Source organism: Lissotriton vulgaris, chromosome 1_1, assembly GCF_964263255.1.
Source record: "Lissotriton vulgaris chromosome 1_1, aLisVul1.2, whole genome shotgun sequence".
NCBI lineage: Eukaryota > Metazoa > Chordata > Amphibia > Caudata > Salamandridae > Lissotriton > Lissotriton vulgaris.
Genome location: NC_141685.1, coordinates 2142237627 through 2142254998, shown reverse-complemented (window position 1 = coordinate 2142254998; position 17372 = coordinate 2142237627). Strand labels below are relative to the sequence as shown.

The 17372-nt window shown below is 44.1% G+C and overlaps 1 protein-coding gene across 1 annotated transcript in view; it reads right to left on the bottom strand.

Moving 5' to 3' along the window:
- Positions 1-17372, bottom strand: part of MPPED1 (metallophosphoesterase domain containing 1) — an 888950-nt gene that overhangs the window by 745845 nt on the left and 125733 nt on the right. The window contains exon 2 of the mRNA XM_086922282.1: positions 2662-2921. Within this exon, the coding sequence (XP_086778408.1) occupies positions 2662-2813 (152 nt within the window). The 5' untranslated portion in view covers positions 2814-2921. The remainder of the gene's footprint in view (positions 1-2661; positions 2922-17372) is intronic.

Here is a 17372-nt window from a genome sequence, read left to right as displayed (position 1 = left end):
GACGCATCATAATTGTATGAATGAAGCTATTACTCTGATTTGTTGCTCTGGAATGGACAATAGTACGATGGGGGGTGGGTTAGGGGGCTTACAGTTCTTTGGTTAATATTTCATTTGTATTGCTTTTCATTTTTTCCTGTATACACATGAAAATAGTCAAAGTCAAAAATGATGTATGTAGATGCTGCAGAAGTTTCTGGAGTACAGAGCTCTGCTTTATAAGTTATATTTTGGCAAATAAAATTGAACAACAAAAAAAAAAGAAATATTGGGCATGCATGTGGCGTAAGCAACGAAAGGTATCCTGACTAATTATCTCGAAGTAAAATCTGATCTGCAACAGGTGCCATTTTTAGGTTTTGCCGGCACATTTATTGCACTGTATTTAAGAAATCTATTGTTTTTAATATTAACTTACAATTTACTTACATCCCTCCTCCTCTCCTTCCTGGCTTCTCGTTGGATCCTGTGCGTGCCTCTTGACTTTCCGCTATTTCTATTGGCTGTAGCATATTTTCCTGCTTTTACCAACGCTTGTTCCTCATCTGCTTCTCTTATTAGTTTCCCGCTGCCAAAATACAGTTCACATGTGCTTAGGTAGAACTATATTTTCATCAAGTTTTGCCTTTTACCACTGCAGCATACTTATATAATAATATATCATCCAGAGAGATTAAGTGGTTTGCATAGAAAGGTGTTGCACGGTGCTGCTCATACTCGAACAGGGATCCCCAGCTCTCTAGTCAGCAGCTCTGGCCACTGCATCACACCCTTCACTCCTGTGTTATCTGTCAGGGAGCTCTTTCCTGCTCTCGGACGATGATTGATGAAATCAGCTTTATTCATTACACTGGCGAAAACAATGCATAAGCAATGCTTGTTGGATCTGTTGTTCCCCCTCCAACGTGGCTGTGGTCAGATTAGGAACTCTCCAGGTGCAGGCCTTTACTAAATCATGGGACAAAACCGTTAAATGTGGACCCGAAAGGTGTCCCTGAGACAATTATGCATTTTATGCTGCTGTGTGATATCTTGTTGAACAACCGAAGGTTCTGTTATAGAGCTGACTGAAGGGAGATTTACCACGCAGTTGCTTTGCATATAAATACTGCTTGGAAAGTCATAAGACCTGCTAAAGTTCGAGGAGAAGGAAGTGGGTATAAATCATAAACTGACAGTCAGTATTCGACTTTTGTCACTCTTTGTTTAGCTTTGGAGGCTGTGTCTGCCATATCTGCCCATGTAAAATGGAACAAGGCTTGACTATTGTGTCAAAGGAACTAGTGGCCTAATGGTCGACCTAGAGAACCTTGCTGACTAGATGGGGGCTGAGAGATATTACTGCACACTTTTATTTGCACCTTCACTTTATACACGTTTGCATATGCATCGGCTCTCTACTTTGTCACATCTAAGGGTTAATCTTCTGGGTTGTCTTCAAATTGCAGTTATTTGGAAAAGATGCTGTATTTAACATTTTAGGTACATTTTGCACAGTCCGACGATTGTGCTTAGATTCTATTCTGATGACCAAGGTAGTCGTCAGATTCTATAAGGTATATTTGTTTCTGAGTAGGTAATTAATTGAAGCAGATCTAGGCATTTGCATCTAGGCACGAGTTTGCTAGCTCGTACCCCATGTAAAACCTTACACACGCTTTATTTAATATATTTAATTGGTGTTAATAGTGTCACAGTACATCCATTCGCACTTACACTTTATATTATTACATAGTAAGCAGACCATGGATAATGAGAAAAGAGTAGCATTTTATCAACTGTGCCTACGGTGTTTTAAACCAACATGAACTGTGAACGTTTTATTGTGTATTGTAAATGTCAGTGTTTTATTTGTCATGGCATAATGTGCTGACAAACGTTTGACTTTGAAGCTGTTTGTCTGTCTAAAAAGTGTTTTGTTCTAATAAACTTAATCTACATTGTTTCGCGCTTATAAGAAAGTTAACCAAATAGTTTCGATATAATGTCATAGATTATATGAATCAATTTTCTCAGAGAAATAAAAGATATATGTGCAACATATTTGTGTATAAAATCAATACAGAAATTAAAAAAACATTCGACTTCAGGTTGTATTTTCTTACAAGTCACTTCAATACTAGATTTAGTATTAGAGACACAACATTCCAACTCTACCACAATCGTGATCCAAGCCACTGCTAATTTATTTTGTCTTTGAATCAGGGACAGTTCTGCCATTTTGTGTAACTGCGCACCCATTTGCCACACAAACCGAGGCAAGTTACAAGCAAACGGTAAAAAAATACCACAGGACTATAGACACGAAGCAATGGAATATGTTGTTTCTCACTAGCACTAGCCTGACAACAATGTGATGTTGAAACTTTCCCCTCATATAAGGAAATTAAAGCATGGAATTCGATTTGAGTATTTGTGTGTCTTAGAATGTACCTTAGGAGGCAATAATGCAGTTGGCGAATTTAATTAGTCCTTTCTAAAACAGTAACACATCGCAATGCTAAAAAAAAAGCGTGCACAATGTTTAACATAAGTTTAGCAAATTCGATATGTCGCAAATCAATGTTTAGAAATGCTATATTTATAATACTTTTTTTTATAGTGGCCGGTACTTGATATATTGAGACTCCGTTACAGAATAAAAAGACTTTTATTACTTACATTTGGACATGTGGGGGCTGAAACCGACCTTGGTTAATGTTGTAGAACGTGAAAGCTTGTGTTGGGTTTGAGCTATACTCATCCACTTCAATGATCACCCTACCACGATGATGCCTTCTAGGTGCCATGATGCGAGAGTGAGTGAAGTCCATACTTGCACTGCTGCGCTGTTTTAAAACATCATCTCTGCAGAATTCCAACTTCTAAAGAAGCCGTCATTTCCTTACAGCACCTCATCTGTACAGTCCGCGTTTAAAACCCTAAAGGCAGATTGGACAGAGGAAACAGAACCATTTCACCGTTAATCTGTTTGGAATGTGTTCTATTTAGTATTAGTAGTAAAAATACTTTCGTTTCCAGGAAAAAGATGTAAACTTTTCCAAAGCGGTAGTTTGGTTAATATCCTTTAATGAAAAGTTGTGTATAGACACATTGTGCAGCAAGCACTAATACATTAGAGTTACAATAAAATCCAACACCAACCGAGCTTCAGAACAGTGTTTATATTTTGTCAACATACATTAGCTTTCCTTTCTTGGATTAATTTATGTTTACAGTCAAGAAAAAATGCACCTAGACTTGTGTGCATATGACAAAAGAGCAAGAATGCGCGAGTTCAAACGAAAAATGTGTTTTCACAGATCTAAAAGGGATTTTTCTCAAGGTAAATGCTGCCAAGTATTGTTCTCATGCGCTTAAAACATGCAGAAAAGCAGAATTATGCGGCAATGCTTTGCATTTTCTAGCAAACATCTGCATGTTTTCTTCGCATTTACATTTCTAGTACAGGTTTGATAAGCAGAACTTACTATTCATTAACTTTACTAAAAAGTATTAAAACATTTAAGACGTCCAACTATCCCGGTATCTGTTTTAGAATATATTTTTTTTATGTTAACTGTGAGTCTTTGACCTTTGTTTTTGTGAGGGCGTCCCAACTCCTTTTAGAAAGGGATGAAGCCAACCACCGTCTTTGTTCACTAGTTTCCATAGGGTACTAACAAGGGCGATGCTTAAAATGAATATCCATACCATTGGTTTGAATGAATTTCACATATGTTCTTAAATTTTTATGGACTTCATACTACTTCCTTGAGTCAGGAGAGTTCGTGCTTGGGGGTCGCTCCTTTCGGAATAGAGCAGCCATCCTCTGGAATTTTTTACTACCCCATATTCGAGGGCTCACCAATTACCTCGAATTCAGAAAATCTCTAAAAACTCTTTTTCCCAGTCCGTAGGTCCCGGACGTGTTACGTTCTATTACTTCTCCGCTGGTCAGCGTTGGGACACCTCTTTGCTGGGGCAGCTGTTGCGCTCAATAAACCAGTTAACATAATTTCCTGATTCAGTTGGAAAGAAACAAAGTGCACTACACTACACTTCGCAGCAAAGACATTGAACTGCCTTCCCACGCACTTCCGGACCATCACCTCACTTCCAGAATTGCAAATTGCCTTTAAGACCTGGCTGTTCGAATAAACATTCAAATAATTCAGCACCGTCATAAATAGTTAGTACAACCATAAAAAGTCATGGATAGTCCTAAACATGAGTACAATATTCAATAATCCTTATAAAAAACATGCACAGAAATGTCCCTAGTGAACAATAATAACACAAGATCATGCTCCAAGCTTTTCACTGTTGGTTTATTCTCTAATCTGTATATTGACACTTCCAGCACAGGTCAGCCAAATATCTACTACCAATCGTGTGGGAAAATAGAAAAGAAGATGAGTTAAGATACATAAAGGAGAAGGTGAATCAATACATATTCAGATTGGATTACATTACTCCATCATAGTCCATGCTCTTTACCATACATAGCTTCCTCTCGATGACGTTTAGCCTTTATATGGAAGCATGAAAATGTAAACCTTTGGTTGAGTAATGTAATTCAAGCTCAAACTTGCACCAAAAATGTATTGACAATGCTTATCTTCCCCTCTATGAAGCTTAAACCTTTATGTGGAAATATGAAAATGTAAACCTATGATGGAGTAATGTAATCCAATCTGAAATTTGCTTCAAATATGTATTTATTCGCCTTCGCCTTCTCCTTTATGTATCTCATGTTTAGGAACATCCATGACTTTTTATGGTTGAACTAAGTGTTTATAAGGGTGCTGAAAGCAGTTCATTTGAATGCGTATTGGTTTGACATTAGGTATCTAATGGACAATAGTCACCTTTGGAGTAGTGTGTCAGAACTACGATAGTACCTCTATATTTACAATTCATTCGGGAATGTTTCTCACTAACTAAGTGATTTTAAAAAAAAAGTAAATTAGTAAGGTGTGGCAATTTGCCCAATTGGGTCCACTACTACCACTTACAGGCATTGCTGTTCAAATAAACCTCCGGGGCCTGCAAACACCTGGATACCCAATCTGGAGATTAGCACACTTTATAAATCCTGATTGATTAATTTTGTGAAGCAATTGTAGTTACTTGGGAAGAGGGTGAAACACTGTTTTCCCAATAATAATGGAAGGTCAATTACCCTGTTATGGAATCAACACCGGTAGAAATTAAAAATGGATCCAACTAGTTTTGCTTTTTGAAGCATCTGAGAGGAGGTTAAATGGGGGACACTTTTCCACGTACCTTGCTGCCCGTGAGGAGGAGCTCACTGTACCAGCGCCTAGCGGACCTGCTTCCAGCCTCACGACTCGCCGGACCCGCTTCGCGGGTCCCGCAGCGCGTCGTATCACCGAGGACTGCCCAGAGGATTTCAGGAGGAACGCGGGGGCAGGCAAGTGCACCAGCGGGGCTGCGAGCCAAGCAGGGGACTCCAGCGACCAGGAGCCCCTGCGAGCCCAACTAGCAACACCTGGGCTGCTCTCCCCGCTGGCCACGCCCCCCCGCCAACGGAGTAAAAGCTGCTGTGACCTCAGTGTTAGCGGGACACTTTTCCACGTACCTTGCTGCCCGTGAGGAGGAGCTCACTGTACCAGCGCCTAGCGGACCTGCTTCCAGCCTCACGACTCGCCGGACCCGCTTCGCGGGTCCCGCAGCGCGTCGTATCACCGAGGACTGCCCAGAGGATTTCAGGAGGAACGCGGGGGCAGGCAAGTGCACCAGCGGGGCTGCGAGCCAAGCAGGGGACTCCAGCGACCAGGAGCCCCTGCGAGCCCAACTAGCAACACCTGGGCTGCTCTCCCCGCTGGCCACGCCCCCCCGCCTATCACACTGTTGTAGCACTTAAAGGAGGACCAGACGCCCGCGGCGCGGGAGCGCGCGGGAGGGCGCCGGGAGAAGCCCGGGACAAGGGCGGGACCGTCCAAGGCCGTCACAGGCCGGAGCAGGCTGGGCTGGGCCCACTCTCTTGGCTTCTCATATCGTGCAGGTACTTACAGACTTGATAATTTTGTTACACTCGTTTAGGGTGGAATAATCTGTCTGACCCCCCTGGAGTATAACTATGCCTTCATCAACAAAGGAGAGTACCCCTCAGAAGCCGGGTGGTGTGAAAAATGGGACTCTTGAAAATTACTTTGCACGGGCTGTGGGGGAGGCGGATAAAGAGGGAAATTTGTCTAGGCTAAGGGCGGAACGGAGACGATCAGTGGACAACTTGAAAAACACCCCCTTGGGAGAGCTATCTATCACTTTAAGGGAGGAGTCAACTCGTATCGAGGATGTTCCAGTTTTGTTAAGGGAAGGGATGAACACCTCTCAAATTGATATCACGAGTACTGCTCCACCTAGTAGTATTAGAATTAGCCCTGCTAGGGGGGCTACAGTCCTAACGCCACAACCACCCATAACCCGTAAAGACAAGCATCCCAAATTGAAAGCAGTCACCACACAAGCAATTCCAGGACCCCCTCCAAAAAAACGTAGGAGAAGGGCAAAGGGAGCACATGGTGGCAGTAAACCCAAGACTCTACACCTAGAATTTGGGAAAGCCTCACAATCCCAGGTACCCACAGCAATACCGCCGGTAGAGTCACACTCTAAATCTAACGTCCAGGAAGTTATAGCTCCCGCCCTGAGCACAGATGTAGGAACTAGTAGTGAGAATGTCACCCTCTCTGTTGTGCCACTGGGAAACCTGGAATTCCTCTTAAGGTCTCTGTTACTCCCGATCAGTGAAAGCGTAAAAAAGATCGAGATTAGATTAACCATACTAGAGGCCACATTGGGAAGCCTTAAAAACCGCAGTGTTCGACAGGAAAATGATCTTACTGCCATCCCTAGCACCGCAGCTTCGCAAGGGTTAAAACCCAGGGTAGTTAACCCAACGCCAATCCCACCGCAGGCCACAAATGGGGCAGTCCCACAAAAACCACCAAACCCAAAGCCTGTAGTCACCAATCCCCCCCAGGCTACCACACCCAACCCACCCCTAGCATTAGTACCTCAGGCACATAGGATAGAAAACAACATCCCGGACAATCAAAAAATGCCCCCTGCAAGACCTCGTCGCCCTAACCTACCACCTGAGACCAACGACCTCACAGTAGTTATGGCAGGGGTCCCCCAACTAGACGAAGGTGAAATAGAGGATTTTTGCACACTAAAAACTAGGGTTATTAAGTGGCTAAACATAAACAGACCTCTCCCGATATATCTCAATAATGAGATTATAATGGTAAGAAGGGTCCCGTGGGTGGGGAGAAGTCGGAAATCCATTACTGGGGACTGTATATTGGTGAGTTTCAGGGACAAGGGCACGGTGGCACACATTTGTCAAGGGGAAAACATATCAAGGGAATCTACCATCCATACCCTTCGTGTGTCTTTCTTTTTCCCAAATACCCCAGGCCTACAACATCCACCCCAACGACATGATAGATGGGAGAGAGTTGGTAGAAGAGGGCGCCATCAGGCTTCTCATCCCTGGCCACTCTCCGGTAGAATGGCACCATTACTCCCAACCTATAATCGGTTTAACTGTTTAAATGATCTAGAGGGGGTGGATTGACAAATAGATAAGGCCTGTAAGGAAACCGTAGAAGAGGGCGCCCAAGCAGAAACATCAGTGGTGCAAAGAGACCCGGCCCTGCAAACCCAATTATGTAGGGCGGAGGACTCTATGCCTGTAATTAGTGAACAATTAACACACACTCAGACAACGCCCGTAGCTCCAGTGGGTGGGGTGGAACTGACCCCATGTCGGTTTCTTAGCTGGAACGTGGCGGGGACTAGAGCCAAAAGATTGGATCCCACATGGATAGATTTCATAACCAGCAACCACGTAATTGCCCTTCAAGAGACATGGGACACCGCACTAACTTTCTGTCTGGATGGGTTTACAAGTTTTATTATTCCAGCAACTCCTAGTAGTGCAGGAAGAGCTAAGGGTGGTCTAGTTCTCCTCTTCTCGCTAAAATTGGCAGGGACGTTTAAACAATTAGAGTCAGGCTCCCCAAATATTTTAATGGTAGAATGGATTATCTCACCAGGGCGGGTCTTAGTGGTCTTAAATTTTTATAATTCGTGGGCTAGACAAACAGACACAGCCCATGTGGATCAATTAGAAAAAGTTCTTATTGATTATAGTCACAAATCTTGCACTAATTTCGATTTCCTAATCTTAGGTGATTTTAACATCCAAAAATGTGTTTTAAAATGTAATTTAGGCAACCTGGATGGTCAAACAGATAATGGCAATCTGCACTTTGCTCACACCAAAGCGGGGGAGGCGTTGGAATTTCTCCTTGCCAGCCTTAACATGTCTGAACCCCTTAGTACTGGTAGTGACGAATCCTTGCCCACCTACAAAGGGTCTGAAAGTGGGTCTGTGATAGATTTCATTTTCGTTTCTCAGGGCTTAACCTCTAGGATGGGGATTTACGAGGTAATCGCCTCTCCACATAGTGATCACAACCCAGTCTCTGCACAGGTTCATTGGAGTGACTTATGGAGCAAGCACCTGGGTCTTCCCAGGGCTTGCACATCGACGGTGCCCAGTGACCAGGGCAGACGGCTCAAGTGGGGTAAGGTGGTCCAGGAAACCTTTATGGCTTCCCTGCGCCCAAAGATAGAGGAACCCATGCGTATCTGTTTAGACCAAAATGCCTCCAATGATGAGATTGTCTCAGCTTTTAATCTAATTTGCTCACATACGGCTGAAGAACTTACTGTCCCCAACTCTAATTTGCCTCCCAAGCCATTTAAATGGTTTGACAGGAATTGCTCTAAAGCCCATAAAGAACTGAAAAATGCCCTTAAAATAAAGCCAAGGGATAAAACTTTAATCTCTAAATTAAGGCGAGAGTATAAATTGGTTGTTAAAAATAGGAAAAATACAATTAAAAAGAATGCCTGGAATGATTTGCTTGACGTGGACATACTACGGAATAGTAAAAGATTCTGGGACATCATAAACAACCAATTCTTCTCTGGGGAGATCAACACAATCTCCGACTGCATCATCAGTGACGAGAAATGGGTTGATCATTTTAAAAATATATATGGCGGCAATGACCCTGTAAATGATAATGAGACAGGACCGACCAGGGGCCTAGTGGCAGTAGAATTTAATGAGGAGGAGGTATATAAAGCCATAATGGACTCCACGAAAAATAAGGCTCCGGGCCCGGACGGTGTCCCGGTAGACTTTTTTATATATGCCCCAACTACCTGGTCTAAAGTACTTACAAATGTCTTCAGGGCAACAAATGATGGATGTTTTCCAGTAACATGGAACACATCTGTCATAGTACCAATCTTTAAAAAGGGAGACAGGGAGAATCCAGGATGTTACCGCCCAATCTCCTTGATAGACTCTGCCTTTAAGATTCTGGGCAGAGTTTTATTGACAAAGTTGAGAACAAGCCTGGAGACCTGTGGGGATCTCGCAGAGATTCAATATGGCTTCAGGGAAAAACGGGGAACCTTAGAGCAATGCTCAAATTTACACCTCCTAATATCGAAGTACACGGTGGCCGGGGAGGGTTCACTATATTTGGCCTTTATGGACCTCTCCTCGGCCTTCGACTTGGTTAATAGGGCCAAGCTTTGGGCTATATTGCGCGAGCTTGGTATTGAGGAACCCCTGGTAGCCCTTATAGCAAGCTTGCACCAAAGCCTTACCACGAAGGTCCGGGTGACCAGGGATGGGCGATGCTCTGATAGTTTTAGGTCAAATAAAGGTGTCCGCCAAGGCTGTATCTTAGCCCCACTTTTATTCACCATTTACATTAATGATCTAGGGAAGTCTTTGTTAGCAGGCAACGCTGATGTCCCGCGGGTAGATGGGAAGCAGATACCGGCTCTTTTATATGCAGACGATGCTGTTCTCATCGCCCGCACGGGAATCGGGCTACAGACCCTTTTGGAACTCTTTGGCTCCTTTATGGCCAGATTGGATCTAAAAATCAATGTAACTAAATCGCACACAATGATTGTGGGTCCACAAAAAAACAAATCACATACAAAAACCTTTTTCTGTAACGGCGAGGCTCTCTCCAGGGTCCCGGTTTTTCCTTATCTAGGGGTCCTGTTTGATGAGAAGGGCTCCTGGGTCCCGCAAATTAAGGCCAAATGTATTTCTTTAGCCAGGTCCACAGCAGCCCTGTTGGATTTTACTAAAAGACTAGGGGCTAAACCAATGGAAGCCGTGTTAAAAGTTTACAAAAGTAAATGCATTTCAATAGCCTCATATGGTGCAGCACTGTGGGGTTATACTAATCTGGATAGTATGCAGATAGTAGAGAACAAACTCATTAGACGAATTCTGTCGGTCCCAAACTCCACACCTACATACTCCATACATGAGGAAGTTGGCCTACCTTATATTATAGATGGACTGAAAATGGCCCCCTTACTTTTTTGGGCCAATATCTGGTTAAATACCGAGTTGTCTTTAAATCACACAATCCTTAAAGACGTGACTGCAAGGGAGGGGGCAATGAAAATAGCCTGGCTGAGATATATAAAGTCATCATTCACTGCCCTCGGAAGACCTGATTTATATACAACACCATCTACAATCAGGAAAGCGGACATTGCATGGATTAAGAAGGAATTCCAGGGGAGGACACGTTTAGAGAGAGAGGAATATGAGGTTAATAAACCGTTAGTAAGAGCACATCTGGTTTTGTCCTCTTCCCCCTCAATGGAACCATACCTGCAATATGTCTCTAAACCCTTGCATAGATTCTTGTTAACCAGATTCAGATTGAATTTAATCCACTATCTATTAGGCACCTTCCCTACGTGGGGTAAACCAGAACATGCACCACCCTGTGAGTGCGATCAGTTCTCTAATCAGGACACTCTTCATTTCCTGTTTTTTTGTGTATTTTACGATACTGAGAGGAGAAAATACTTAATTCCCCTCCTGAAAACACTGGGCTTTATACAAGTGAGACCTGCCTTGCTTTACCTCCAAAGGTTACCGGACGCACATGTCACTTTTTGTGTAGCGAGTTTTTTAACAGCCGCGCACAGAGGTAGAAATAAAAGAATCCCTAGAACTGCTCTGTTTTAAATTAAAAATGAATACATTAACTGCTATTTTTCGTATGTATAATGGTGACCAATTCAGTGACTTTTTTATGGACACTATGTATAAACAAAATGAACTGTGGGTATTTTTAAAATGTCTTTTTAAATACATGTATGTTTTGCCTTTTATGATTTTAACAAAAATCGAATAAAGTGTATTTTGACTGACTGACTTGGCATTGAGTATTTCTTACCTCAATGTAGGTGTATCTGCTGAAAAGCTTGCAGAGGAGACAGTAACAATACTTTTTTTGCTATATTTTGTTTTCCACTGTGGCACTGTACAGTGGGTCTACTCATGGGCATCAATTCACCAAAATAATAGGGGCATTGGAAGTGACAACACACATCCTTTGATACCAGTGATTATCATAGAAAGTGATGTCATATGATCTTTGCCCCTGACGTTAACCCCTTCGCTGCTAGGCCTTTCCCCCCCCTGTGCCAAGCCTATTTTTGGCGATTTGGGGTAGTGCGCACTTGGCACCTGTAACTTTTTGACCACATAAGGTATCCACGCCAAATTTGTGTCCTTTTCTTCCAACATCATAGGAAATCTAAAGGTACCCAGGGTTTGTGGATTCCCCTGGGGGGTCCCAGAAATTAGCCAAAATACAGCAACATTTTTTTTTTTTAATTTGAGAAAAGGGCTGCTAATGAAAGCGTCCGTGTTTTTCCCTGCAAATGTTATCAAAAAAGGATTTGGGGGCTGAAATCACCATTTTCCCAGCTTTTAGGGAATGACAGACCTTTGTCAGAAAAGCAAACATTTTTACACAGTTTTGGCATTTTTCTGGAACATAGACTATTTTTGCTATTTTTTGTGCTTTCAAACTCATTCCAGTTAATGGTAGAAATGGGTGTGAAAGCAATAATGGATCCAGAAAAGCTGTACATTTTAGAAACGTAGACAAAATTCTGAATTCAGCAAGGGGTCATTTGTTTAGCTCTATCAAGGTTTCTTTATAGAAACTAACAGTGAAATATAGGAAAAATTGAAAATTAGTTGAAAAAACAGCCTTTTGTGTCAACGTTTTCACCTGTAACTTCTTATAATTATGACAGCTCTTTGACAGCAATATACCGTTGTATCCGCTGGACCTTCCTGGCAGGGCACATTGCAGACTATTGCCCCCATCTGGCCCACAGGGGAGGCTGAAAGTCCACTAGACGCCAGCGATTTTTTTAAGCAAATTTTAATTAGGGTGGGGTTGCCAAAAATGGGCATGCCACTGCCCCACCTTAATAAAAGTTTGCCCAAAAAATCCCTGGCATCTAGTGGGATTTTTGCCCCCCCGGAAGGCAGATTTGGGGATCCTGCCCCATCTGCCCCGGGGGGGGGGCAGGAAGGATGTCATTTTGTGAGGGAGGGGGTGGGGGTATGGGCATGCCCGTTTTGGGCAGCCCCCACCCTAATTCAGATTTGCCCCAAAAAATCCCTGGTGTCTAGTGGGCTTTTAGCCCCCCGGGGGGGCAGACTGGGGGCTACTGCCCCAACTGCCTCCCAGGGGTGGCAGGATGGCTGTAATTGTTGTGGGGGAGGGGTGGGGGTCATGGGCATGCACGTTTTGGGCAGTCCCACTCCAATTCAAATTTGCCCCAAAAAACTCTGGCGTCTAGTGGGCTTTTTGCCTCCCCCGGCAGGGCACATTGGGGGCTAATGCCCCCATCTGGCCCCCAGGGGGGGCTGAAAGTCCACTAGACCCCAGGGATTTTTTGAGCAAATTTTTATTAGGGTGGGGCATTGGCATGCCCGGTTTTGGAAAACCCCACCCTAATAAAAATTTGCCCAAAAATATCCCTGGTGTCAAGAGGGCTTTTTGGCCCCCCGGGGGGGGCAGATTGGGGGCTGCTGCCCCATCTGCCCCCCAGTGGGGCAGGAAGGCTGTAAGTTTTGTGGGGGAGGGGGTGGGGGCATAGGCATGCCCATTTTGGCCAGTCCCCACCCTAATTCAGATATGCCCCAAAATAACCCTGGCGTCTAGTGGGCTGTTTAACCCCCCAGGGGGCAGAAAGGCTGTAATGGTGGCAGGGGGTGTGGGGGCATTGTGTGCCCGTTTCGGGCTGCCCACCATAAAAAAATTGTGGAAAAAAATCCCTGCCGTCAAGTGGGCTTTCTTCCCCCCCGGGGGGGCAGATTGGGGGCTACTGCCCCTTCAGCTTCCCAGGGGGCGCAGAAAGGCTGTAAGGGTGGCAGGGAGTTGGGGTCATTGGCGTGCCCGTTTCGGGCAGCCCCCACCCTAGAAAACAATGGTGCAAAAACAAAATCCCTGGTGTTTAGTGGGCTTTCTGCCATCCCAGGGGGGCAGACTGGGGGCTACTGCCCCATCTGCCCCCCAGTGGGGTAGAAAGACGAATTCCATGGGCGGGGGGGTGGGGTCATTGGCATGCCCATTTTGGGCAGCCACCACCCCTAATAAAAATGCAATAAAAAATTCCTGGTGTCTAGTGGGCTTTCTCCCCCCCCCCCTCCAGGAGGACAGATTGGAGGGCTACTGCCCCACCTACCCCCCGGGGGGGGGGGGGGGGGGCAGAAAGACTAATGATGCCAACATTTTTTATGAGGGGAGCAAAGGACTTTGCCCAAGGGGCCGCTCCCCCCTCCCCGGTGCCTAGTGGGTGGATCCCTGCTTGGGATCGCCCTCTATTAAATCTTGTTGTCGCATAGTCCATATTACAATGCGGTACAAAAGAAAAAACCCAATTTCAGTATATTCTCTTCATTGACTGAGAGCTTTATAGGGTCAGGTTGACAATTGTACGATTGGTATCGCCTTCAGATATTATTCTTTGGATGCCCACTGGCCCCTGCCCTTCTTTTTGTTTTAATATGATGCGCCTCTTCCTCGCCCTGTGCCTCTGCCTCCGTTTGAAGTTTGAGTATTTTCGCTGTAATTCCTTTGGACTCTGGGCCGTGATTGCATTCTTTCGTGGCATAAAAAACCTATTTCTTCCCCAGCGGAGGGTTTAGCCACCTGCCTCTGCCTATCTCCTCCACGGAGCTCGGATTCCGATTCAGTCCCTCCCCCTGACCTCACTTCAGAAAGGGAGAAGTCGGTCTGATCATGGTTCCTTCTGGGCACCCAGGGCTTGACCTGTGCATTTGCTGCAGGTCCACGAAGAGCATCATACTTTTTCGAGAAAGTGAATATTTGGCCAAGCTCGTAATCATTCCGACCATGCTGAAATGTGTACACTTTCCTTTCCGTTATTTTTGCTTCCTTCTTTTTCAATCTCGCATTCATTTCATTAGTTAATTTAGCCTTCTCTTCCTTTTCACCCACTGTCTCCAGGTCTTCATATATTGCAGCTATTTCAGTAAGCAACTGAGTTCTGTCAATGTCCATATATTTAATTAAAATCAATAACAAGCGTCGGGATGATTCTAAATTGCTCTCGCCCCACTCCCGCATGAGATCAGGATTGGGATTCTCATAACTGGGGGCCGTTAGGATGCGAAGACCTCTGGGAATGCGGGTGACGTCAACATAACTTTGCAGGTATTTAGATTCCCACCATTTGCTCTGTTCACTTTTTATTTTTTTCTCCAATATTACATTTTTTTCTTTGAGCGTACTGTTGCTGGGATTTGTATCATTATTTGTTCTCTCCCGAATATTAGTAGGTATCGGGAGGCTGTCAGAGAACATTGTCATGGCTGCAGCCTCCCGGTCTTTCACGTTGTCAGCCGACATGTTGCTTTGCACTGTCAGTTACTTGTAGGCAACTTCTACACTGTTCTTAAAATTGGGAACTTAGAGGCATCAATGCACAAATACTTTCCACACATAATTATCGGCTTGTTATGTTGCCGCAAAGTCAAGGTTCTTCTTCCGATGTCTCGTGTGCTCCGACTCGGCACCCGCGAATCTTCCTCCACTCCGTATGGTGTCTTCACGCGCAGGTTCAGGGGCATCGAACAACATTCTCCTTCCGGAAATGGTTATGTCCAGGCCAGCCTGAATAGAGTTTCATTGTCTGCGTTGTCCGTTGAAATGAAAAGGGTCCAGTGTACTAGCCGTCCGAAACAATCCGGACAAATATATCAAACACTCCGCAGTTGAGTAGTGGCAAAGTCCTCGCCTCTTTCTCAGCATTCACGGACACGGACCAGATGAAGTTGGTGCAAATTATTTTATTTTGTGCAGTTTTGCCACCATAACGTTTCGGCTCCTCCGAGCATTGATCACATGACAACGTGAACCACTAAGCTCATTCCTTATAAATGCTAGTGCAGATTTTAAAACAGACCATGTGACTACATTGCCAATAGACATGAAAGACATTTTACGCCATAAATATCAATGTAAACAATCATGCAGTTGAACGTAAAATGAATTATCACTATTACATTTTAGTAAGTTATTTGACGTTGTACAAATGTCGCAAAAAATGTGCAAATACACTAAAGTGCAAATCGTCGCTGTACACATCATATTTTTCCTGAGGTAAAAGATTAATAAATGGATAACTGCCATTTCCTTATCATGGCCTCTCAAACAATCAATGTAAAATACAATAAAAGCATATATAAGGATAAATCCATCAATGTAATAAGATGCGCAGTGACGGAATAGAGACACATACCATTTCTGTAGACGTGACTATTGCTCCCCTAAGTGTAACTTGTAACACAACCCTAATGTATACCACCTGTTTTGCCCCACTATTACCCAAATATCATTCATATTTAAATATAAATAGATATGAGCACCTGAGCATATTTATTCAAGTGAGGCAGGTTTGGTTTAATCATGTACTGAAAAAAGGCATATCTTTGCAGATGCATACCTGACAGATAAGCCTGTTCATCCCAATAGATTTAGTACAATGCCTGCACCTACGCTGGGATAATGCTAGCATGATCAAATGCGGTCCCATGTTGTGAGTCGGGATTACCACATCTTCAAACAATATATATATTGCCATAAGTTTCAAGGAAGGTTATAGTTACAAATTAGCAACTAGCATTTAAACAACCATATAAATTCACTGAAAAAAACATAGGTTTCCCTGGCGTTATAGTTAGTTGGACATTTCACTCGTACAAAACCATAGAAATTCCGCCGTTATAGTTAGTTGAGCAAACTATAACTCACGCCCTCACAATGCACTGCTGATGACATCACATATTACATCATTCATGACATGGTCAGTGACTTCACTGATGACATCTCAAATGACATCACTGATGACATCATTCAGTGACTGTGTGTTTCTGTAAAGTTTAAATATGTTTTGTATATATATTGGCCAAGGTGTGTTGAAGAATGAGTGGGTGTATAAGTGTCTGGATGGAGGATTTAGTAGGTGCGTGACTTCCTGTATAAGTAACTGAATAAATGTGTCGTACTGAATGCATGGGCTAGTGACTAAACTGTGTGAATATCTGTATCAGTCTGTCTATTGCTGTGTAACATGCTGCATTGCTTGGCGAGTAGCTACATGAGTGTCTATATGGGTTTATTGGTTGCCTGAGTATTTGTACGGTTGTTGAGTGTGTGTGTGTGTGGGTGGGTGTGAGGTGCGTGACTCGGTGCATAGATGTGTGAGTGCTTCATTCACTGGGTGTATGGGTTCAAGAGTGCAAGTGTAAACACCTGTATGGGTGGGTAAGTGTGTGTATGGGTGTGTTGGTGAGTGAATGGATATCTCAGTGCTACATGTCCAAGTAACTACATGTGTAAAACGCGATGCATGTGAGAGTGCGATACGATCAGGATGGCACTAGATGGAGGGGGCTCAATGATTCTGGTGCTGTTAGATTTGTCCGCGGCCTTCGACACGGTGTCACATGAGATTCCTCTTGGCCGCCTGCGGGATGTGGGCATAGGGGGTGTGGCGCTGACCTGGGTAGAGAGTTTTCTCACAGGCCGCTCACAAGGTGTCAGATTGGGCTCCCTTCAATCCATCTCTAGGGAGCTCACCAAGGAAGTGCCACAAGGCTCATGTCTAAGCCCTACACTATTTAATGTGTATGTGGCACCCTTGGCTGGCATTGTGAGAGAATATGAATTCACCCCGGTGTCCTACGCTGATGACACCCAGCTCCTGTTCCCTTTCCAGTCCCTTACTCCAGCAATAAGGAAATCTTTTGCGGATGGTATGAGGGCGGTTTCTAACTGGATGCCTGCAAACTGCCTTCAATGCAATGTAGGCAAAACAGAGGTGATGTTATTCGGAGAGGCCCCGCTTCTGTGGTCCCCAGAATGGTGGCCTCTAGATCTCAGGCCAGTGCCAAGTCCAAAACA